At 35.8% G+C, this 22,970-nt stretch overlaps 1 protein-coding gene across 1 annotated transcript in view; it reads left to right on the forward strand.

Annotated features, from left to right (window-relative positions):
* The first annotated feature begins 3,922 nt into the window (after positions 1 to 3,922).
* The window catches only part of LOC149248365 (AT-hook motif nuclear-localized protein 10-like), a 203,298-nt gene continuing 184,250 nt past the window's right edge, over positions 3,923 to 22,970 (forward strand). The window contains exons 1-2 of the mRNA XM_089458412.1: positions 3,923 to 4,457; positions 7,976 to 8,028. Coding sequence (XP_089314538.1) covers positions 4,187 to 4,457; positions 7,976 to 8,028 — 324 coding nt within the window. The 5' untranslated portion in view covers positions 3,923 to 4,186. The remainder of the gene's footprint in view (positions 4,458 to 7,975; positions 8,029 to 22,970) is intronic.

The following is a 22,970-nucleotide window of genomic DNA, read 5'->3' on the forward strand; positions in this document are numbered from 1 at the left end:
AGGGTTTGCCATCATAATAACCGAGACACTTGCTATTCGTATGTTAAAGATGTAGAGGGTGCTTTACCATGTCTGCCAATGGTAATCTTAGGTGGGAAACACCCATGTGCTCCCCTACATGGTCCCTCCCTATCACCCCATCTAAAGATTGTACTATAAGGATTTTAATAAAATAAAAAATAAGAATATTTCTATGCAAAATATATAAAAAATACAAATAGTAGATATAAATTATAAGCCCATCTTTCTATGTAAATTAAAATAATAATTATTCATATTTGTAACCATAATATGATAGTTCAGAGTGTCATGTTTACATTTAGTTAATAAACATATAAAAAATTAATACTATAACAAATATTTTTTCCAAACTTTCTCTATATAAAATCTATACAGTACATATAAGACAAAAAATTAAAAGAAAGAAATTATAAAACATGTCAAAGAGAAATGCCATGTGCATATGTTTATAGTTATATGTATTTCGACCTTTGAATTTATCAAGCAACGAGAGGGATCAAATCTCTTGAAGTGCACATTTTTCTGGCAGTTTGTACTCAAAAAAAGAATTGTATTTTGACAGATTTAAACCTTCTCAGAACTTAATCGATCTAACATTAAGATAAATTATACTTGTTTAACAATAGTCACCAAAAACCAATTACAATTTTGTTGATGAAATTGTAATTTTACATTGTCAAAATCACATTTTTAAATAAATAAATAAATAAATTAAACATCTTAAAAATTCTCAATATATCCAAAAAAAAAAAATATAATCTTAATTATTGTTATTTATAATTTTAATATTTCAATGAAATTTTCAACGAGACCAATTAAAAAAATATTTATAAAAAAACAAAAAATAGAAAATAAAAAAATTACAATAGTAATTACCAAATAGAAAATAAAATAATTACAATATTACTTACCAAATAATCTAAATGTCTATACCCATAGGTAAATGCAAGTCAATGAACTAGGCCAAAAGACTTATAAAATCTAAACTTTATTTTAAAGGGAAAAAAAAGTTTCAACACCAACCTACTCCATCTTATTACATTGTTTGACAACAAAACAAAAAATTGAAATAATATGAATATATCCATTCACCTTTCAAACTTTGTGGGCCTCCCTCACATGTAATGAGTGATTGCCCCCTGTGCGATGCATTATTAAATGCAAAGATGCAAAATCACCCACCTCACTCAAGATTTCATTCCAAATAATTTTTAACCTCCAACTCATGGAGTGTTCCATCTAACAATATCCACACACTCAATATCTGTACCACTCTTTGGATTTGGACACTTCAAGATTATGACATGGTGACACCCTTCCACATGAAATGGATAAACATCATTGGGTTGATAAAAGCTTGGGGCCACACTGGACCCACAAGCAAAATATCACAAGAGAACTGTTAACAAATTTTCAGCCCCTTCCCTAACTTAGATGGGAACTCTTCAATATTGATGTGGGATGAAGAATATAGTAAAAAAAAGTGTACTATTTTATAATTAGATACAAAACTAAATTATAATATGTATATAATATAAAAATATATTATTACACATATTTAACAAATAAAAAATAATTGTTTATACATATGCAAAGTTACAATGATTTATAGTTAATATCATGATTGATAATGTTAATAATGATGAAAATAATAATTTTTAATTTTTAAATAAAATTTAGAAAATTTGTTTATTATAGAAAGATAAATGTCAAGGCTAACAACAAGATTAGAAAAATTACTATCTAGATTCTAAACAAAATTGCCAACTTTTTATTTGCCAATTACAAAGAATACTTATGCCCACAAAAAATACATATTAATATTTCTCAATGAGTAAATTATGGAAAATTGCTTACAAAACATAAGATAGAAGTAGTACGTGGCTAAATTGGATTACGTGTTTGGCTTTTTGTCGTGATTGACTATGTTTCCAGATGAACTTTTTTTCCTTCTTTCCTACTATTGTTGAAGCTTCTTTGGCATTTGATGAAGTCCTTATTGTTCAATCAAATCTCAATTCGTCTTGATCTGGAGGCTTTGAATATTCTGGTGTATCGTCTTCTTGAACATGATCCACATAGCTCACCTTAGGCCAATGGTTAAGCAATAGCCTGGCCGTCTAATCTGTTTCTAGAGGAAAATTGTGGTGTTGATCCATGCTATAATGTAAGGTCTTCTTTTGATGGTGTTTCCTTGATTTCTTTGAAATTATTGGTGGCTCCTCTTTGAGTGGGTCCAAGTTAGGTGGATCTTCCTAGCTTATCAAATGATGTTCTTCCTTAGCTCAATTCAACCAAATTGCTTTACATGCTTCTTAACTTATATTGGCCTTTTTGGATAATGCATTGCTAAACACTCCATTTCAAAACAAGTTCTATAATATAATGATACATTTTCACAATTATGCAACTTTTGTGCCCATGAGTAGTTTTCCCCTGTGAAATTTATTTATGTTGGAAACCCTTTTTGAAATCCATTTCCACACATATTTAAGTAGAAGTTGTGATCTTGCAATTCTTCATTTTTTTGAACTTTTGAAATATAACCTTCCAAGGGCTTTGTGAGTGGCTCGAAGAGAGGCTAAACACCATAAATGAAAAGGAAGATTAAGAAATTTAACCTACACAGGGGTTGAGGTAGAATATCTGTCATTGGATCAAAGGATGAAATCCAAGGTTTCTTGCATAATCCTAAATTTCTATATAACTATGGAACCAAATTTAAGATTGAATCTCTGTCTTTCACAAGGTTGAACTTAACAATGAAGAACTGCTTTATGCAAAGGTAAATGAAAGCCTCTTCTTTTATCTCATGTTTCCACAAACTCAAGATCCATTTGTGTGGATCAACTAAATGAGGCCGATGACCATTGATATGGCACATATGACCATTTATACTATAAATGACTGCATAATCTACAACATCTTACATTGCTGGAATAGATAAAGACAAAATCTCTTCAACTAAAAAACAATTTAAGGGAGGAGAACTAGGGACATTCTTCACTATGTCATTGAAAGAAGCCCCACCTAGATTACCAAGAGAAGGGAGAGGGCTAGATTTGCGATCCCCATTATTTAAAACCCTACTAGCATCCATGGATCACTCAAGGTTAGCTTCCTTGCAAGAATGAGGAACATTCTATATTACATCACTAAAGGAAGCCCCACCCAAGAATGATATGAGAAGGGAGATGGCTAGAATTGCACTCATTATCCTTGTTGGTTCTCATCAAAGGCCCAATCTTAACCTTCAAATGAACACCAATAACATTAAAAAAAAGATTAAGTACAAACGAAAACTCAAAACACTGTTTCACATAGTCCAAAAACCTGAACCCAAATAACATAGATTGATTATATATAAACAAATTGCCATAAAGAGTAAAAGGGTGGCTACCACAAATCATTGAAAATATCACTTCCTTACTCAATCACTCCCTAAATTGTATTGTGACCATAAAAACACTTTTTAATAATAAAAAGATTATATAACTGAAAATGATAAAAACTATCATTCAATTTGATGGTTGACAAAGTTGATATTATATATATTTTTTATTCCTTGTTTAATTAAATTACAAGACACATTATTCATATTATAATTTAAAGTCATAAAATCTTGTCACATGCCTTCCTCTATTTTCAACCACAATTTTAACGGTTACCTTCCTAGCAAGTTAAGCACAGTAACACTTTGGGAATAAAATAAATTAAAAAATTAATATTATAATCATTTGAAAACATGTTATCACATCAAAGCGAACAACTTGCACCAAGGGAAGTTAACATTGGAGCGTCAAGAGAGCATTTCGACGTCGAAGAAAGGGTGAAAAACCCATAAACGAAAACGACGCATTTGGCATCTGGTCACATGGACCAACAAAGCCGCTGGATATCGCAATCCCATTCGAAATCCTGTACCCGCAAGAGGCTCTTAGCTACGGCACTCCTTCGATTGCTCATGGGCGCCAAAGCCTGCAATTTCCAGCGAAAAACCATGAAAGAAATGCATTATTTCACTCCCAAAGTCAATTTCATTTTACGAAACCCTCTTCGTCAAACCCTCAGATGAACCAGGGTTCGAATCCCCGAGCTCTGTAAATTGAGATCACCGGAGCCATTTCACAGGGAAAAAATTCACTAGACCGAATTCTATGTATCCATGGAAGGCAGGGACTCAATGGGTATGCCTTCACAGGGGCCTTTTGCCAGGTCGAATGCAGCACCCAACGCCATTGTAATACACGGGGTTTCAAATGTGAACAGCTTGAAGAGGAAAAGAGGGAGACCGAGGAAATACGGGCCAGACGGTAGCATGGCATTGGCTCTGTCCCCTTTCCCTACACATCCCGGAATGACGGGTTCTTCTTCACAAAAGAGGGGTAGAGGGCGTCCACCTGGCACTGGTAGAAAACAGCAATTGGCTGCACTTGGTGGGCATGCTGCTCTTCAATCTTTCAATTTTAGAAATTCGTAATATATTTTAGAACTTCTCTGTGATTATCAGGCAAATTAACTGTAAATATCAGGCAAATTAGCTGTAAAGTTTTCGGAGCCATTTGCATGTTATAACCAATGAAACAAGGTATCTTTCATGTGCTTCGCCTCTAAGGCTTCGTTCGTTTTTCTTATTTTTGAAGCTAATCTGGCTATCTTTTCGAGAATTTTTGGATTCTGGACATTTTTATTGAGCCAATGGAATAATTAATTTTTACAGTTTTTTTAACGTATTCTCACTGGCTTGCCTTCTTATTCCTGTATTTTGGAGGTAATCAACCCTTTTGAAGGGTTTTATTGATTTCTTTCAAATTTATTAAGCCATTTTGCATACCCAAGCCCAGCGTTATTTTTGGGTTTATCAACTGTTTTTCAAGATTTTATTGATTTCCTTCCTAAACTATTAAGGTATTTGAATATTAAAAAATCTAAGTAGAGGTTAAAGTCTTTGTTTGTTTTTCTTTTTTTCTTTTTCTAAAGTATATTTTTAAATGAATTTTGTTTAAAATTAGATAAAAAATTGTAAAAATGATAAATTTGAGTTATTAAATCTATAGAAATTGAGTATTTCAGTTTTTTCAATGCTCAATTTATTTTCAAAGATCTAAATCTATTTATATATTTAAAAATGTATTCAAATTGTAAAAAAATAACAATTTTACCATTAATTTGGTAAAATTACTGTTTTTAAATTTTGAAATGCATTTTTGAATATATAAATAGATTTAGATCTTTAAAAATAAGATGAGCATTGAAAAATCTAAAACACTCAGTTTGTAGAAATTTAATAGCTCAAATTTATCATTTTTACAATTTTTAAACTCAAATTTATCATTTTTAAACGATTCACTTTGGGAAATCTCAAACAAAGCTTATATCTTCTAATTCAAATAAAATGAATTAAAAATAATTAACTTTAAACTTAATCCAAAATCCACAATAAACTCTCTAACAATTTTCTTCTATGTGATATTTTTAGAATATATATCATATATAATAATATTATATGTGATATTTTTACTATATATGATATATAATAATATTATATATGATGCAGTTTATATTTTTCATCTGAGAATGTGTTTTAGTGGTTGAGAAATGATGAATGAATGAGATTATATTATAATATTTATAATTATATATATATATTATATATATAAATTTAATATTTATTTTTAAATGTAGAAAATTTATATTTAAATTAATAGATTGATTTGTAATTAAAAAAATTATATATTTTTAATTTAAATTATTTATTAAATTTATTTTATATATATTTTTAAGTTTGGCAGGACTAGATTTTCATCATGTTTATTTTCTCATTTCGATTAGAAATAATACAAAATTTGAATCTAAAATTTCTGGTTCAATAAAACGTCATTTCCACAACCATTGCCAATTAAACTATCTTAAACAGACTTTAAACTTAATTAATATTAAAAAATATAATTAAAATGATTTTTAAAATTTTTTTACAATTATTTTTAATATTAAATTCAATTCTATCAATATATGCTATTATGTATTTTTATAATTTTAATGAGTGAGCCTAATGGTTAAGAGCATGCCTTTCCTTTTAAGAGGTCACAGGTTTAAAACCAGAAGGGGTAGAGTATGTATGCCTTCGCAGACTTAGCAGTCAAATCACTACGCAGAAGTAGGTCCCTTGTCCCACAAACAAGAAAATCTCATACACCAATTTATTATCTGACTTGACTGTGATGTTAAAAATGAATATTATTATTATTATAGTTATTATTATTTAATAAATTCATAATTAAATAAATCTCAGTTCACTGAAATATTTAAATAAAACCCAACCCAACTGAAAACATGCTTAAGATTATATATACATTTTAATTTTAAGCATTCAAAATGGTTTTTCCCATATCCATACTACAGGTAAAAGGACACAGTTATGACTCATGAGTTAGAGTTCTTTGAATTAATGCTACGTATGACTTCTAGTCCAATTTAGTCAAACGTATAGTTTAGTGCTTTACCTTTATGAATTCTAGTCAAATTTAGTCAACTCATGGTTTAGCGCCTTTACATTAAGGTGTTTAATGTTTATTTACTTTGACTTAGCTCAGGCTCATATTTATATTTTATTTAAAACTTAAATTAAAAATACACTTTCAGGTGCGGCTTCATAGCATAACATATCCTTTTTCAACTTAAATGTCAAATTTGAAAATAATCTATACACCAAAATTGCTTGAAATTTGTACTTGACTTCCATTCCTAAATACCACACTATTCAGGACGGGCCAAATCACACTTGACAGTAAATATGGAACACTGGTTGATGGCCGCTTAGTGCTCTGTCCACCTCACTCGTGAACCAAGGAATGATTTGCTATGGCTTTTGATTCATATGTAGCTTTTATTTTGTTTGATTCATATATAGCATGTCAAGTAACGATGAGTGAAATGCCTCCAGGAGGTTTAAAATAATCGCTTGATTTTAATGACGTCCATCGTCCTGAACAGCCCGAGGGACCAAGAGAGAATAACAACTTAAAGAGATTAAGAAAGAATAACAGCTTTAAGAGAATAATAGTTCTATTTCATCTTTATATATATATTTTTTTCAATGTTGGATTTTTATTATAGTTTATTTTTATATTTTATTTAAGGTTGGATTTTCATTATAAATTTTAATTATATAGTTAAATTTTAATTAAAAAGGTTGCAAATTAATTTTATTGGATTATTATGGAGTTGTTTTTAGTGTGAGTTTTTGGATTTTCTAGAGTAAGAATCTTGCTGAAAAATAAATTTTGAGGTGAAATCTTGATTTGGGTTATTTAAATTGGTTTTTTTGATTGTATATATTGATTCGAACACTTTGAAATTTTTTTTAGAGGCTTTGATTCTGCAGGGGTTGCCCATCAAACTTGTAATTTCAATAAATTCCTGAGTGATTTTAAAGAAAATAAACCATAAAAACTCAGAGAAAAACTTCCAAAAAATCACACTAAAACCAACTCTTATTATTATTATTATAAATACTGATATCCTCGTAAGCAACTACCACCCGCTAATGTTCCAGTTACACTGACCTTGAACTCTGCCACTTAGGCTGGCACTCACCGTTTACCAGCTATAGGATTAAATGCTCTGCCACATTCTTCTAAATAATTTATAGGAGCATTATGCTCAGACACGCTGAACTGAACTAAGACTATAAAGTGAAGGGAAAGCTGGACCATATATCTGTTCAAATATTTCTCAGGGAATCTAACGTGCTGTAATTTGACTTAATGATATTCATGTTTGGGGCGACGCTATTGTTCTTCATAAAAGTCGACTTTGCTATTAAGCTAATTTTTTTCTTTGACCCCTTTTAGTGTCTACGATGCAATTTGGGATATCGATTTAGTCGTTTTGTTTTGTTATTGCTTATGATCCCTAGCGCAAATTATTTTCTGATCAAGGGAATGGCTGGCAGGCTCAGCGGGGGTTGGCTTTACTCCACATGTTATTACCATAGCAGCCGGCGAGGTATGTCATTGTATTTAATGTTCACGTTCAAGTAAAGCTATTGCCTCTATGTTGGGGTAGGTACATTGTAACATAACTGCAATCCATTTTCAAGTTTTGGTAGTCGAGTCTATTTGCCAGGATATATCCGTAAACTTCTTGAGCAGGAAATTTAGAAGTGAGGCATGATATGGTAGTCCTTCATTCAACTGCTGCATGAGTCATGTAATTACATCTAGCGGTCCCAATAAACTTCACGAGACACATCACAAGCCCGTGGTGTTCATAGAAAATAAGCTTGCTATCATTTTTCAACACATATCTGGTTGAAAAAGATATCTAGTGTCTTTTGCTTAGAAATATCTACTTAGTGCAGTAAGGAAATATCAGGGATAGCCCTAATAGTACAGTAAGGAAATATCAGGCATAGCCCTAAAGTGTTTTTTTGGATAGTGCAAAATTCAAATTAATTGAAATTTACATTATCATGTCGGGTGATCTTTGGAGAGATGTTTCTGTTTTCTTTGGCACAATGTTATGATGCTTCCATTTGTGTGAATTGTTATCGTGCACATTCTTATATCCCTGTTGACATTTAAGAAAATGAAGACTATGTGGGTCATTTGGACGCAGAACATAATTAAAATAAGCTAATTACATTCTCGAGACTGCAAGCATCGAATGGTCTTTCGCATATAGAGATAAAGGATACCCATAATACAACAAAAGGAGCTCATTGTCAGTAGGAGAGTTTTCGTTGGACTATAAGTTTCGTTGAGATTTCTGGGGAGTCCTGCTGCAGTCAGAAGGACTTCGGTTGCTATTGCTAATAAATTCCGTTGCGTCCTAGTGTTGGAGGCTTTAAAATAAGAGGGGAGTAGTAGATCCAAAGTGGAAGAGTCTGTTTTAAGCTACCTAACCATGTGCAACTAAAGAATGTTGTGGTCTCTGTTTCTCATTCTATTTCAACAAACTAAGAAAGGTATCTAGTTCTGGAAAGCGAATAATAATTTTATAATTTATGTCAATATCCGTTTCAAAGGAGAATTAGACATTCGGTGAATGTGATGAAGGGGGCGGAAAGCAAATAATAGTTTTATAATTTATTTCAACATCCATTCCAAAGGGGAATGAGACATTCGGTGAATGTGATGCACACAATTGAGAAGCCAAAAGGCTGAGTTTGATCCGACTTCGATCCTTATCCAAAACATTTTGTAAATATTGAAATGAGCATATACTGTTTTGTTTTATTCCATTTTTCCTTTTGGCAATTTGGAAGGGGAAATCAAAGCTCTTGTATTGGTTGGCCTTCGAAAGGTCGTTAAAGAAAAGGAAGGCTGTTGTGAAGAAGAAGGGCAAGGAGAATTGTGGGAAGGGAAGCTTGAAGAAGGTAACTTGCTCGAAGTTTGATGGACAAAGGAGTCAACAAGCCTGTCCATGTCGAGCAAAGGTGCATTTGAACCATGTCTATCTGTGATTCTGGTCATTGTCTTGACAATGAGTAACAATATACAAAGTCTGTGTCTGGCTCACCCCTCTGTATTTATCTTCTAAGATTAATAAAATGCCTATTAAAGTTGAATTTTTTGTGTAATGGTTTTTAGTTTCATAGCTCTGGTGCGAGTTCATTAATTTTTTATGTGTTCAAACAATATGTGCTATGTTGGTAATTACAAGCCTGAATAAAATATTATTTGCAGAAAAATAATGGCTCAAAGATAATAGTGAAGCACTTGGACAAGAAATATTTATGTGGTAAAACCCTGACAGTGTGTTTCCACGGGGCAAGGTATCGATATCATATTAATCAAGAAACGAATTACAATCAAGCTTACAACCCTATTCTATCTCTCATGCTACTCATTATACAAACTACCAAATATTTACTTGAAGTAAATTTTGGTTTTAATATATATATATATATATATATAATTCTTGTCATGATTCCTACAATCTCCACCTCCACCTTGACAACAATTTACCTGATACCTTGCCCAAGTCCATTCATCACCTCTTTGGTAAGCCAAGAGAAGCTAAACACCATCACCACTTCTCTAACAATACTGGTTTTGCAAACATGTTTGCATAATTTTCTTGACTATGGACTTTCTTAAGGTCTACTCTAGCTCCACCAATAACTTCTCTTACAAAATGGTACTTAATATCAATATGCCTAGTCTTACCATGATAAGTTGGATTGATAGCCGAATGGATATCACTTTGACTATCATAGAATACAGTCACATTGCTTGTATTCTTCCTAACTCACCCAAAAGACCCTTCCACTAAATTGCCTCCTTGCATGCATGTGAGACAACGATATTCTACCTCAGTAGTGGATAAAGCAATTGTTACTTGAAGCTTTGAGATCCAACTAATAGATTCTCCTCTAAGAGCAAGGGCATAGCTTGAAGTAGATCTCCTCCTGTCCAAATCACCGACAAAATATGAATATAACAGCTTGAAGTAGATCTCCTCCTGTCCAAGTCACCGACAAAATATGAATATAACCACAGACAAAATTACTACAACTGTCAAAGTTGACGCAATAATCACTTGTGCCTTTAAGATATCGAAGCATCCATTTCATTGCTTTTCGATGCTCTCTTCCTAAATTTTCCATGTATCTATTGACAACACCAATTTCATGTCAAATATATCCAGTCCATCACATACCATCACATACATTAAACTTCCTATTGCATTAGCATATGGTACATGAGACATATAAACCTTTTCTTCTTCATTACTAATACATGAACCTGAAGAAAGCTTAAAATAGGAAGGTAAAGGGATATTTATAAGTTTCACATTATTCATACCAAATTTCACAAGTATTTTTTCCATATACTTTTGTTCTGATAACTTGAGCTTACCATTTTTCTTGTCACTGTGTATTTCTATGTTCGAGATTTGTTTTGCTGCTCTTAGATCCTTCATTTTGAAATTTTTAGTCAACTGAGCCTTTAACTTGTTGATCCTCATCCATTGTTTTGCTTGCAACAAGCATATCATCAACATATAGCGTTAAGATAATGAATATGCCATTCAAACTTTTAAAGTAAACACAATGGTCATACTCACTTCTAGTACAATTTTGGCTCACGATGAAGGAATCAAACTTCTTGTACCATCGCATGGGAGATTGTCTCAGGCCATATAGTGACTTCTTGAGCTTGCAAACAAACTTTCCTTTGTGAAGTTGAACAAATCCTTTTGGTTGTTCCATGCATATTTCTCCATCTAAATCTCCATGTAAAAACGTTGTTTTAACATCTAACTGCTGTAACTCTAGATCAAGGAAAACAAGTAGTGCTAATACAATATGAACAAAAACAAGCTTAACCACTGGTGAAAAGATCTCATGGAAATTAATACCTTCCATCTAAGAATACCCGTTAGTTACTAGTCTAGATTTATATCTTTCAACTTTACCATCAACTCCCTTCTTCAATTTGTAGACCCACTTGCAACAACAATTTTTCTATCTTTTGGAAGTTCTACTAGGTCCCAAGTTTTGTTTTTTACAAGGCATCAATCTCTTTTGTTATTGCCATCTTCCATTTAGCATTATCAATATCATCTATTGCAAATTGCTAATAAGTACGTTTCCCATTGTTAGTAATCAAAGCAATAGATGAAACAAAATCGATATATCTTTTAGGAGGATTTCTATCCCATGTAGATCTTCTCGGTGTTGGTTGTGGAATTTCAGCATCCACAACCTCTTTATCATCAGAAGGTTTTTCCTTTGTCCTAGTTTTTGTAGATGGTTGAGTCTTCAACTGAATTTGTTGATGATTTAATGAAGGGATTCATCAAATACTATATCTTTGCTCATGATGATTTTGTGGGTAGTATGATCCCACAATCTATATCCCTTAACTACATCATTGTCACTAACAAAGACATACTTCTTCAATGTGGGATTTAATCTAGAATGTTGGTTTTTAGGAGTAAGAGCATTAATTTCACAACCAATTTTTTTTTTAAATTTGAATAATCACAAGGATGACTTGTTGATACCCTCTTTAAGAATTTTGCAATCTATTGCAATTGATGGTGATGATTTACTAGATAGCAAGCGGTAGTGACTGCTTATGCCTACAACTCTTGTTGCAAATTGGCATTGTTGAGTGTGCTTTTTGTAGAAGAGTCTTGTTCATGCACTCTACCATGCCATTTTGATGGGGAGTGTATATTGTGGTTTTATGCCTTTTGATCCCAACTTCTTTGCAATATTTTTCAAATTCCAAAGATTTGAACTCGCCTTCATTATTTGTTCTTAAACATTTGATTATCTTGCTAGTTCTCTTTTCTACCATGACTCTAAATTGTTTAAATATATTAAGCACATTAACTTTTATTTTTAAGACATAGACCCACACCTTTGTAGAGAAATCATCTATAGTATTACAAAATATGATGATCTTCCAAAAGAAATTGTAGGGGATGGCTGCCAAACATATGAATGGATATAATTTAGAACACCTTTACTAGTATGAATTTTTGGTTTAAACTTTTGTCTACATTGCTTTCCAAAAAGTACAATATTTGTAGAAATTCAAATTCAAAGATTTTAAATTTTGAAGTAATTTGCAGTTTATTAGTATTGGTAGCACTTACTCGCTCATATGATCCAGTTGTTGATGCCATAAATGAGTAGATTCATTTGCCTCCCCAAATACCATTGTTGCTTCATTTATTTAAGTATTTGCTTCTAGCTTGTAAAGGTTTCTAGTATTTGTAGACTTCATAACCACCAAAGTGCCCTTGGACACTTTCAGTGTTATACCTTGACTTGTCTATTTGTAACTCTCAGAGTCCAAAACTCCCAAAGAAATTAAATTATTCTTTAGTTCATGAACGTGTCTTACCTCTATCAATGTTCTTATAATACCATCAAACATTTTAATCTTAATACTTCAACTCCAACGATATTACAAGATTTTTTTTCCCATAAGAGCAATACCACCATCAACAACTTGATAAGAAAAAAACCAATTTCTATGTGGACACATGTGATGTGAAGCACCAAAATCTAATAACCATTCTTTATAGTATTGTGGGACATAAAAAAATAGATAAAACTTGATAAACGATACTTGGACTTGATTCAAGTGCATTTACTTTCTTTTTGGAGTCTTGATTTCTGGCTCTTTCAACTTTCTTTTTTGAGATGCCTTGTTTATTGTAGTACCTGTTACCCACCACTAGTGGGTGACACCCATAGGAGAATTTTTTCTCCTAGATTTGTCTTTAGTCGGTAGCCAGCAACCCCTTGCAACCACCAGATAGCTCGATGTGCCACCATTTTCCACCACTTGAGCCAGCCATTATGTGCCTTTGTAGGTTTGTTATGAGCGTATGTTTGAAGGTGGGCCTTCCAACCCCGAACATATGGCTTTTCATTATGTAATAGGGTATTCTTGCTCGCTTATCTTGGACACGTTTGGACATGGATTTGTGGGGGGATTGGGCGGAAAGAATGGGCTTGATCTGTACTCTTGTTCCCTTGTCCCAACTTGGTTATTAGTCTTGTATCCTAGTCCTGTGGGGTTCCCTTTATTGGCTGCTAGCATTAGGAGTGGCGCTACATGGGAAACCCTGATTTTGGTTGTGTGGTCCCGCTTTCTGACACCATATACATCACTCCCCTTCGCTCATTATAACCCTGTTTCACATATTTCCCATCCGGGTCCACATTTGTCCATTAGGTCCACAAGCAGTTAGGCTTCCCTTCCCCTTCTCCACACCTTGGGTCGGGCTTGGAACGATGCCCTGGAGGTTGATGCAGTGAAAAAAAATGTTAAAAGCATAATTTGGCCACTTACAACATGAAAGGTGCCATAAAATGCATAAGATGGCCGAGACATAAAAATTTAGCGTGTGGGCAAAAGGCAAACATGAGCTCTACCCCTAATCATTATGGCCATTGCCCTGGTTCCTAGGGCTCCTATGTGAGCCCTCCTCCATCATTAAGGAACCCATGATTGTCCCAACCCTTGGTGGGCGATGAACTGCCCAACCTTAAGGGGGTATTTATTGCTATATCATACACATCATGCTCTCATTCCCTAGAGCCCCAAGCAGTTAAAAGAAAGAAAAATCAATAAAAGGCAAAAGGCATATGAAAAAGGGTGGAAAAACAAAGGTCGGGGTAACTCATGTACCACAATTGCTCCCTCCTACATCTATACACCCATGTGTGGGCTTCCCTCATTATAGCTACCCTTGTACCATGGCATGTGGCTTGGAGCCTTCCCTGCTACCCCACTCTGTTCCATCATTATTTCACATGACACTTGCCATTTGACGGATGTACCATGGACCTGTCACTCCCTTAGAGGTTGAAACCACCTAATAGGGTCCTTTATTAACCTCCCTCTTGAACCTGGGGACACTTGTACATTCTAAAGCCCATTTGGAAGGGCATGCCACTATGAAGTGTCCACTTGGGCCCCTGATTTGTAAGCTTATTTACTCAATTGCACTAATGAATTGTTGTACTGGAAGGTGAGGAGACGCATTGGATCTTATACAGGATTGCAAGTGGGTCTTCGCCTTGGGTTTGGCCTCCCTATATGAGATCCAAGCCCTCCAGAGGGTCATGATGGCACTTGTAGGGTGAGCGTTGAGAGCCATGGGCCTCCACCATAACAAAGCATTGATTTCCACACCATGGACTTCTTCAACACCATCTATTACTTGCTTGTGCCCCACTCATGTGGAGACGATGATGCGCTTGGACCACATTGCCCAACCTACCACATACTTGCACCAGCCACTTGGGAGTTGATCCAGGGCCTAGATGGGGTTTGTGCTTGTGTCATCATTCTTGCCATTACGGATGGAGGATCGACATGTTGATCCAGTTGGAGACCCATGAAACCATTCATAGTGCCCCATAACCACTTGAGAGCACCACAGATGTTTTGCTTGGAAACCAAGGGGCCAACCCCTTGGTCATTAGTTTGAGAGCCCTCTTCTTTATTTTGGCACATGAGGGACATATATTGGCCTTCTAACGACCCTTTGCACCATGATTCTATCATTTCGGCCTCATTAGGAAGGCTTATTTTGTATTTTTGAGCTATTTGGTGGGCTTGTCACCAATTAGATTGTTATTTTGCACATTAAAGTTGTTTTTAGGGGCTTATTAGGCTAATTGAACTAAATCGAACCCCTTGAGGCTCATATAAATTGAAGAGACCTCATTTGTATTTATCATCATCACTTGGATTGGATTTCTTCTCTCTAAAAGAATTCATACCTACAATTGATGGACGAATTGGAGTTTTATTGATGCATTTTGATGTTTGGATATTTGCTATCTTATCTTGGAGCTTTATGTTTGCAAATGTGATGGATGGATATACTACTTTTGTCATGTAAGTGCTATTTTCATGCGAATTTATTGATGATTTATGTCTAATGTATGGAATGCTACACTTTGATTTTACTTGTGCCCTAATAATTACTGCGAAGTCATTAAATACTTGTAATGTTGGCTCGTTGCATATGTTCCTCATCTTGGCAAGAAGAACGAATTATTCCTAGGGGTGGGTTGTAAACCTTTCACCTTGAAACTCCATCAATTTTGTGAAGACAAAGTATAAATTCCTCTTGTGACTTAGTTGCTGGCTCTTTATAGCTAGCGAGGTTGCAAAAAGGACTCCTTGATGGGGTGAAAATCCCAGGATCAAATTCACTTTGACTTTATTCACCACAATTAGCTAGGCACTAGTCTCAATCCTTTGTGATAACCCTAAAATTTCATTTTCTCCTTCCACCATGTGCTTCCCTAATCCTAGACAGCCTAGCTAGGGCATCTGATGAAATCCATTTGACCCATCGTTTTCAAGAGCGATTTGGTGAGGAACTGCACTGGGGTGTTTCCTCTTAGCCCTCCAAGTTTGAAGTTGATCCCACAATCGGTTTATGAGAAACATCGAGCCCTAGCTCCGACATTGTTTGGTTTAGGTCTTCTTTGGTTGGTGGCCACCCTAAAGGTCTATTTACTGAAAAACTCAATGGAAGTTAATCATTCTCTTGACCTTTCTCTATCCTCCCTTGACCTAAACACCCTTCTAAGGATCATTCAAACCCTAGGTCAAGTTTGGACCTTTCCAAGGCCCCTTCGTGGTCCCACATTCTTATCATTTTGTTTTATCTTACAAGGCCACTTAAGAAACCTTGCCCTTTAGAGAGCCTTAGGTCTAGGGCATCTTTCATAAGAGTATATATTTATGCCCCAGGTCTAGGTCTCCCTTTAAGCCTTTCTTGGAGAGCCCCTTACTTTGCTTTTAAAGTAAGCAAAACCATTAGTTGAGCCTCTCCTTTGAATGAGCTTTCGAAATCACATCATATCTAATCATTAACTTATTATTTCTAGTGATTTCCCTTATACCGAGACTCCTTCCATTGGTGAAAGTCCGTAAAGAGTAGGGGACATCGACTGAAATGATAGTGGGTCCTTGTCCCATTGTTGCCACTTGGTCTAGTAGTAGTCCCTTTGGAACCCCTCCTAGGACCCTGCTAAATTGAGCGGTAACAGGCTTCTTTGGTTAGTGGCTTATCCTAGGGTCATTTTCTCTTAAAACTCGTTGGAAGTTAACCATTCTTTGACCCTTATCATCCTTGCTTGACCTAGGTATCTCATTGCCCTTGAAATTTTGCAAACCCTAGGCCTTGCTTGGATCCCTAGGTCTCTCTTGTGGTCCCAAATCTTTGTATGATCACTATCTCACAAAACCCTAAGAGAGGTCCTTTTTTTTTTCCCTTAGGAAGCCTTGATCTAGGTGTATCCCTTGTATTGGCTATCCTTTATTCCTAGGTCTAGGCCTCCTCCCCATAAGCTTTTCTTGGAGAGCTCTTGTCTTGCTTTTAAAGCAAGCATGCCATTATCTAAGCCTCTCCTTTGAATGGGCTTTGGAAATCACACCTAGTCATTGACCTTATAATTCTAGTTATTTCCTTCTTACTAGGACTCCTCCCATCGGTGGGAGTCCATAAAGGGTAGGGACATTGACTGAGGTAACAGTGGGTCTTTGTCCCATTGTTGTCATTTGGTCTAGTAGTTGTCCCTTAGGTACCCCTCCTAGGACCCCTGCTAGAATGTGTGGCAACAATACCAGCATTTGAGTTTACCCTTCTTGCCTTTTGACTTTGGTCCTGATGTACCTCTCAACTTCTCCCCTTTTCTTTGGATTGGCCCCTAGTCACTATTGCATTGGGTGTGGAGGTTGCTATATTGGATTTTCTCCATACATCCCCAGTCAACAATGCTCCCACAACAAAATCACAAGGAAGAGTATCAATTGTACTAAAGCTAATGGAAGTGACTAAGTGGTCCCAAGATTTAGGCATGAACACAACAATGTCACTACCTTATCTACCTCATTGATTTTTACATCCATACTAGTTATCTGGCATATAAGAGTATTAAATACATTTAAATGAACAATAATTTTGTCACTTTATTACATTTAAAGACTGTACAATTGGTTGTTCAAGGAGATTCGATTTGTCAAGGATTTCGTCATACAAAGGCTCTCCATTTTGCTCCATAAACCTGTTGTTATTTGTTCTCTAATAATACTAAACAAAACATCATTTGCTAGACATAACCAAATGGTGTTGTGAGTTCATCTGCTAGACATAACCAAATGGTGTTGAGAGATCATCTGCTAGACATAACCAAATGGTGTAGAGAGCTCTTGCATCCAGATCTTCCCAGTCATCATCAATCATACTTGAAGGTTTCTTCCTCTTGCCATCCAATGCCTTATGCCATCCTTGCTACACCATCAAAGCCACATAATTCAAAGTTATTCTTTCCATTAAACTTGTCCACCTTGAACTTGCATTCATTATCTTTGTCATTAACTCTCTACACATAGGCTCCTTCCAATTCATTTTTTTCTTGTAAATATGTCGTTTTGGAATTATATATATATATATACACACACACACACACACACACACTTTCACCACAAAAAGTGACTCTATGGCCTCTACCGGACTTGACCTCTATGAACCCAAATAAATAAATTGCAGACCTCCACCAAATCGAAAATATTCCACCAAGTTGTGTACCATAGTAGCATGATTACCATTGTAGGCTTGTGGACCAAACTCCTTCACGCCCTTTTCTTGACATAGCTAGACTGTGTGGACTCATACACTGGCATTGGCCTTGATTCAAACCTTTGCAGATTTAATTGAAGTGTGAACTTGGCTCGGTGGCTCGCTCGCTCATCCTTTGCAACGATGACCTCCTTGAATGTTAGCTTTTCTCCTGCACTAGACAAAACTCGGGAAAATCACTCTGTGACTTTTCGTGGCCTTCTGTAGACAAACGAATTTCCACTGTTGCATGGACTCATTGCTTCGATGGCTAAGGTTTCAAATCCTCTCTGTGCATGACTCCATGTCTTCTGCACGCAATGGACATAACTCGACCCTCTTCTCTTTTTATGGACTCCTCAATGCTCTGCACAGCTTTACTTGACCTTTGCTTGGCTTACCACGTTTGATACCACTTGTTGTTACTTATGAGCTTGATTAAAATATTATTTGCTTAAAAATAATGACACAAAGATAACAATGAAGCACTTAGACAAGAAATATTTATGTGTTAAAACCAATGTTGTGAAAATCATTATCGGGAGTAAATCGGCGAGGGGAAAAAATCGGAAAAAATCGTAAAAATCGGCAAAATAAAAAAAAAAATCAAGATTTTTTCCCAAAAAATTGGGATTAAATCCCGATTTTTTCAAAATGAAAAAATCACTGAATGGGGACAATGGGTTGAATTAATGATTGGCACATTGATTTGAGGAGGCTAGGTGCATTATTTCCTTTAGCATTTGCCCCAAACTTGCTAAACGTTGTATGCTTTCGTTTTGGTCCTTCATAGTCCAAAGCAACATGTTATAGTTTTATCCTCTGCTCCTAATGCTTTGTACCATGGAGCATGTGTATTACTAGTGGGAAAGTAGAGTCCCCTGGCTTTTTTTTTTCACTATATTGGGACAAAAAGCTGTAGTTTTCTCTTTAGGGATGGACTGCTCTTTAGGATGCAATGTACTTTTGTTTGCTATAGAATCAAGGTGGCTCATGGTCGGATGATTTGAGGAATTAATCTTGGGCCCTTTGCTTTTAATATCCCGCCAATTTTCTTACCACAACATGAAGGCAATTCCATATTTAGATGGATCCATCGCCTAAGCAAGCCCCTCCCAAAGAATCTCTCCTTGAAATTCCTCCCAAGAAGGATCCCCCAACAAAAGCCAATTCGAAAAGGATCCTCCAAGGAAAGAAAATATCAAGAAGAAGGAAATGGGGAAAGAAGTTAAACTTGACATCGACATAGGAGCTGCAGTAGGAAGAATGACTATACCCGTTCCTTTGAAAGAGATTGTTAAGCTTCCCGAGCAACAACAACAAATTAAGAAGTCCTTGGGAATTCAAGAAGCAGAACTACCTGAAGAATTTCAAAGCATTCATATTCCTGACTGAAAACCTGGGCATGAACCTTTTTGCTTACTTTGGCTATCAATGATCTCTTTTTACACAATTGTATGTTAGAATGAGGGCTTCCGCAAATATCATGCCGTTAACAGTTATGAAGCAATTAGGTCTCAGCATCACTCGACCGTACAAGGTGGTGTGTGGTTTTAATTCCAAACTTGCAGATGTGGAAGGTATCATTAAGGACCTTAAGGTTTCTTTAGCTAGGAATCCCGATATATCCCTCCTCATGGATGCTATTGTCATTGATATTCCTGATGTGTTGGGATGCTATTATCTAGGAAATGGGCGGCTACTGTTGGGGACAATGTTCAAATGGACTTATCACATGTCAACATTCTACAATCCGATGGCACCTCATTTATCCTTTATAGGGAACCTACCTACTTACCTCATGTGATCAAGCCTGGACCTTACTACAAAACATGTAAAATTGAGAATCCTTTTTCTATTCTCTCGCCTCAAGAAGTCTGTATCCTCAAGCGACCAATCTCTAAAACAAGCAAAAAGTGGAAGCCTAAAAATGAATATACAATTGGGGATTTAGTATTGGTTGATAGAGATCCAGTACCCGTCAGGATTCATGGAAAGGTTGGGGAGGATTATTGCTACATCGCCAAACTTAACGATGAACTTTGGCCTGAGCCGGTCAAATTAAGTCGTATCACCTCTCTCCTTGAGACTTCACATTGTATCATATGCATGGTAGAGTAGGATGCATTGCATGATGGTTTTTGCATTAGAATTAACGTCATATGATATTTCTCATGGTAGATAGATGCATTTTTGCATATTTTATTTTTCTGTTGATTTTATGGCATAAAATTTAGCATGTGCGATCATGAGACATCGCGAAAGCATGCTGCCCCATGTTCTTCATCTATTATATTTGCAGGGAAGAAGTCTACAGTAACCAGGAGATTGCTGGAGTTCTCGTGACCTCTCATTCGAGTAGCTTGGTCCACTTCTTCGAGAGATCACGTCCCAGTTGGAGCCAAATGCTACCCACCATTTTGTGGGTGATACCTAGGAGATTTTTTTTTCTCCAAGATGGTCCTTAGTCGACAGCCAACATCTAGCTCATTGTGCCATTTCTTCGCCACCACCTGAGCCAACCATGTGGTCCCTCACCCATCTTCCATGGTCGTATGTTTGAAGGTGGGCCTCCACAAGTTAGTAACATACAACATATTGAGTCTCATGATTCATCAATCTTAAATTTTCAAGCTTTCAAAATTCAATATATAACATTTATCATAATTGATCACCAAAGTTGTACTTGTAAGCTAAGTGTAACCATTACAACAAAGAATATCTAACATGAAATGAAATGAGATGAAACAAATTTCAACTTTCACGAAGCATCATATTCATAATTCATTACCAATGAGTTATAATTGCCAACTTCAAACTTCAAACTTAAATTGTCATATATTGTTTACAAAAAATATCATAATAAATATGAAAGAGTCAACAATTGTTAAAACTACTAGAAACTAGAACAGACAAGTAAACCTATTATCTACAGCTTCCTCTTGCTGCCACGAGAAATGTCTAATTTCTGAGCAGGTCTTGGTGGTCTTCTAGGAGTCTCCTACCGCATAGTCGTACGACTAGAACTAGAAGGCACATTCCCTCCACGTGAGGATGTAGATGGAGGCAACGACAACAAAGGAACAATACTTGGAACTCGAGCGTTGGCACCGCTAGTGGATGGTGGGGGTGGCATGGTTGTTGTTGCTTCATCATCCTCTCTCATAAGTTCTGCTTCCAATTCTTCAAGATGTATAGTGTCATCCTCCAAATTATCGTCCTCAGTGTGGTTGTCCCAAATTTTATATGTTGGATCCTCGTAAGCCCGATCACGATAATGACTCAACAACCTCAAGTTGTAGTGCACGTAAACCAAGCTTTCTGCCCGATTTTTGTTGAGTCTGTTTCTTCTCACATTATGTGTGAAGTTGTAGGTGCTCCAACACCTCTTTGTAGAAGAAGTATTTACAACATGTGAGAGAAATTTCTTTGCCAATTTTGGCAAAAGTCCCATGCTGCCATATGCTTCCCACCATGTGAGAGCATCAAATCTGTCTCTATCTTCCATTGCATGCAAAAAGCCAAACAAACCAGTGCAACTAAAGTATCTGCCTAATTCAAGACGCAGATTAGCACACTCCTCCTTGTCAGGTACCAACTTGTCTAATGCTTGGATATATCTTGTAGATACCTCTGGGTCTGTATGGGTTTTGATCCTAACCCCACCCCTGGTGCAGGTTGGCCCAACCAAGATGGAGAGTAGTATTTTGGCATAAGGATATACGCCAAGGCATGTAGCAGAACATTAAGTTTATTCCACCATGTACACACACAATTGTGAATCAACGTATACAAGTTGGGATCATCTTCCTGAACAATATCTTTTATTTGTCCCAACATGGTATCCATCTGCTTATACACCTCCCGAATCACTGGTTTATCTGTATCTGCAAAACAAATCATGTTATAAATGGGCTTGGTGAATCCCAATACTTGCCTCACATGTGCCCAAAATAGACCATCAAGAGTGGTCTGCTCCACCTGTTCAAAACTTTGCTTGTCAGCTGCATTTGTAGCCCTGTCCTTTAATACCTGCCAGTGTGGACTTGATACCATGCTAGCCAATGACTCTCTTACCTTCAAAAGGCGCCTGAAGGCAGGGTAATAGCTAGCAAGTCTAGTCTTCTCAATCTTCAACAACTCCAATCTTGAGTGACTGCGGAAAAGCCCATGGGTATTGTTATGATTTGTAATAAATTTTATCATTTGTTTGCCTTTCTTGTACAAATCACCAATCCATTTGTATTGTTGGTTTTTGTTCTTAATAATATCATGCATCAAAAGGTTCATTGTGTGAACTAAACACCCAGACCAAAATATGTTGGGGTTTTTATCCTCAATAATTTCTCCCGCTGCCTTACAATTAGTAGCATTATCAATGATGACTTGGATGACATTGTATGGCCCAATACGTTCAATTGTTTCAAGTAATGGTTCTGCAATGTTGATGCTAGTCTTGAACTTCTCTGAGTAATCATATGTCGAAAAAAAGATGGCACCACTAACAGACACAACAAGAACACTTATCAATGGCTTGCCTTTTACATTTGTCCATCCATCAGATACAATGGACACTGCATGCTCAGTCCAAGAATTTGTCATTCTACTCAAAGAATGTGATATTTTTTCTTTTTCATGATCAAGTCCAACGGTTCTAGCCTTGTCATACCTAGGGCTCTTGTATCCTTTGGGGGCATCATTTATGGCAGAAATCATTTCATGCCAATAACGTGAGCGATGAACATTGAATGGTATCCCACATGCATAGAGAAACCGATAAATTTTTAAATCCACATCATTCCTACATCCTTCATCAAGAAAATCTGATATGG

The sequence above is a fragment of the Pinus tabuliformis genome, chromosome 7, assembly GCF_031772625.1.
Source record: "Pinus tabuliformis cultivar Carrire ecotype Pingquan chromosome 7, CPIR1, whole genome shotgun sequence".
In the NCBI taxonomy this organism is placed as follows: domain Eukaryota; kingdom Viridiplantae; phylum Streptophyta; class Pinopsida; order Pinales; family Pinaceae; genus Pinus; species Pinus tabuliformis.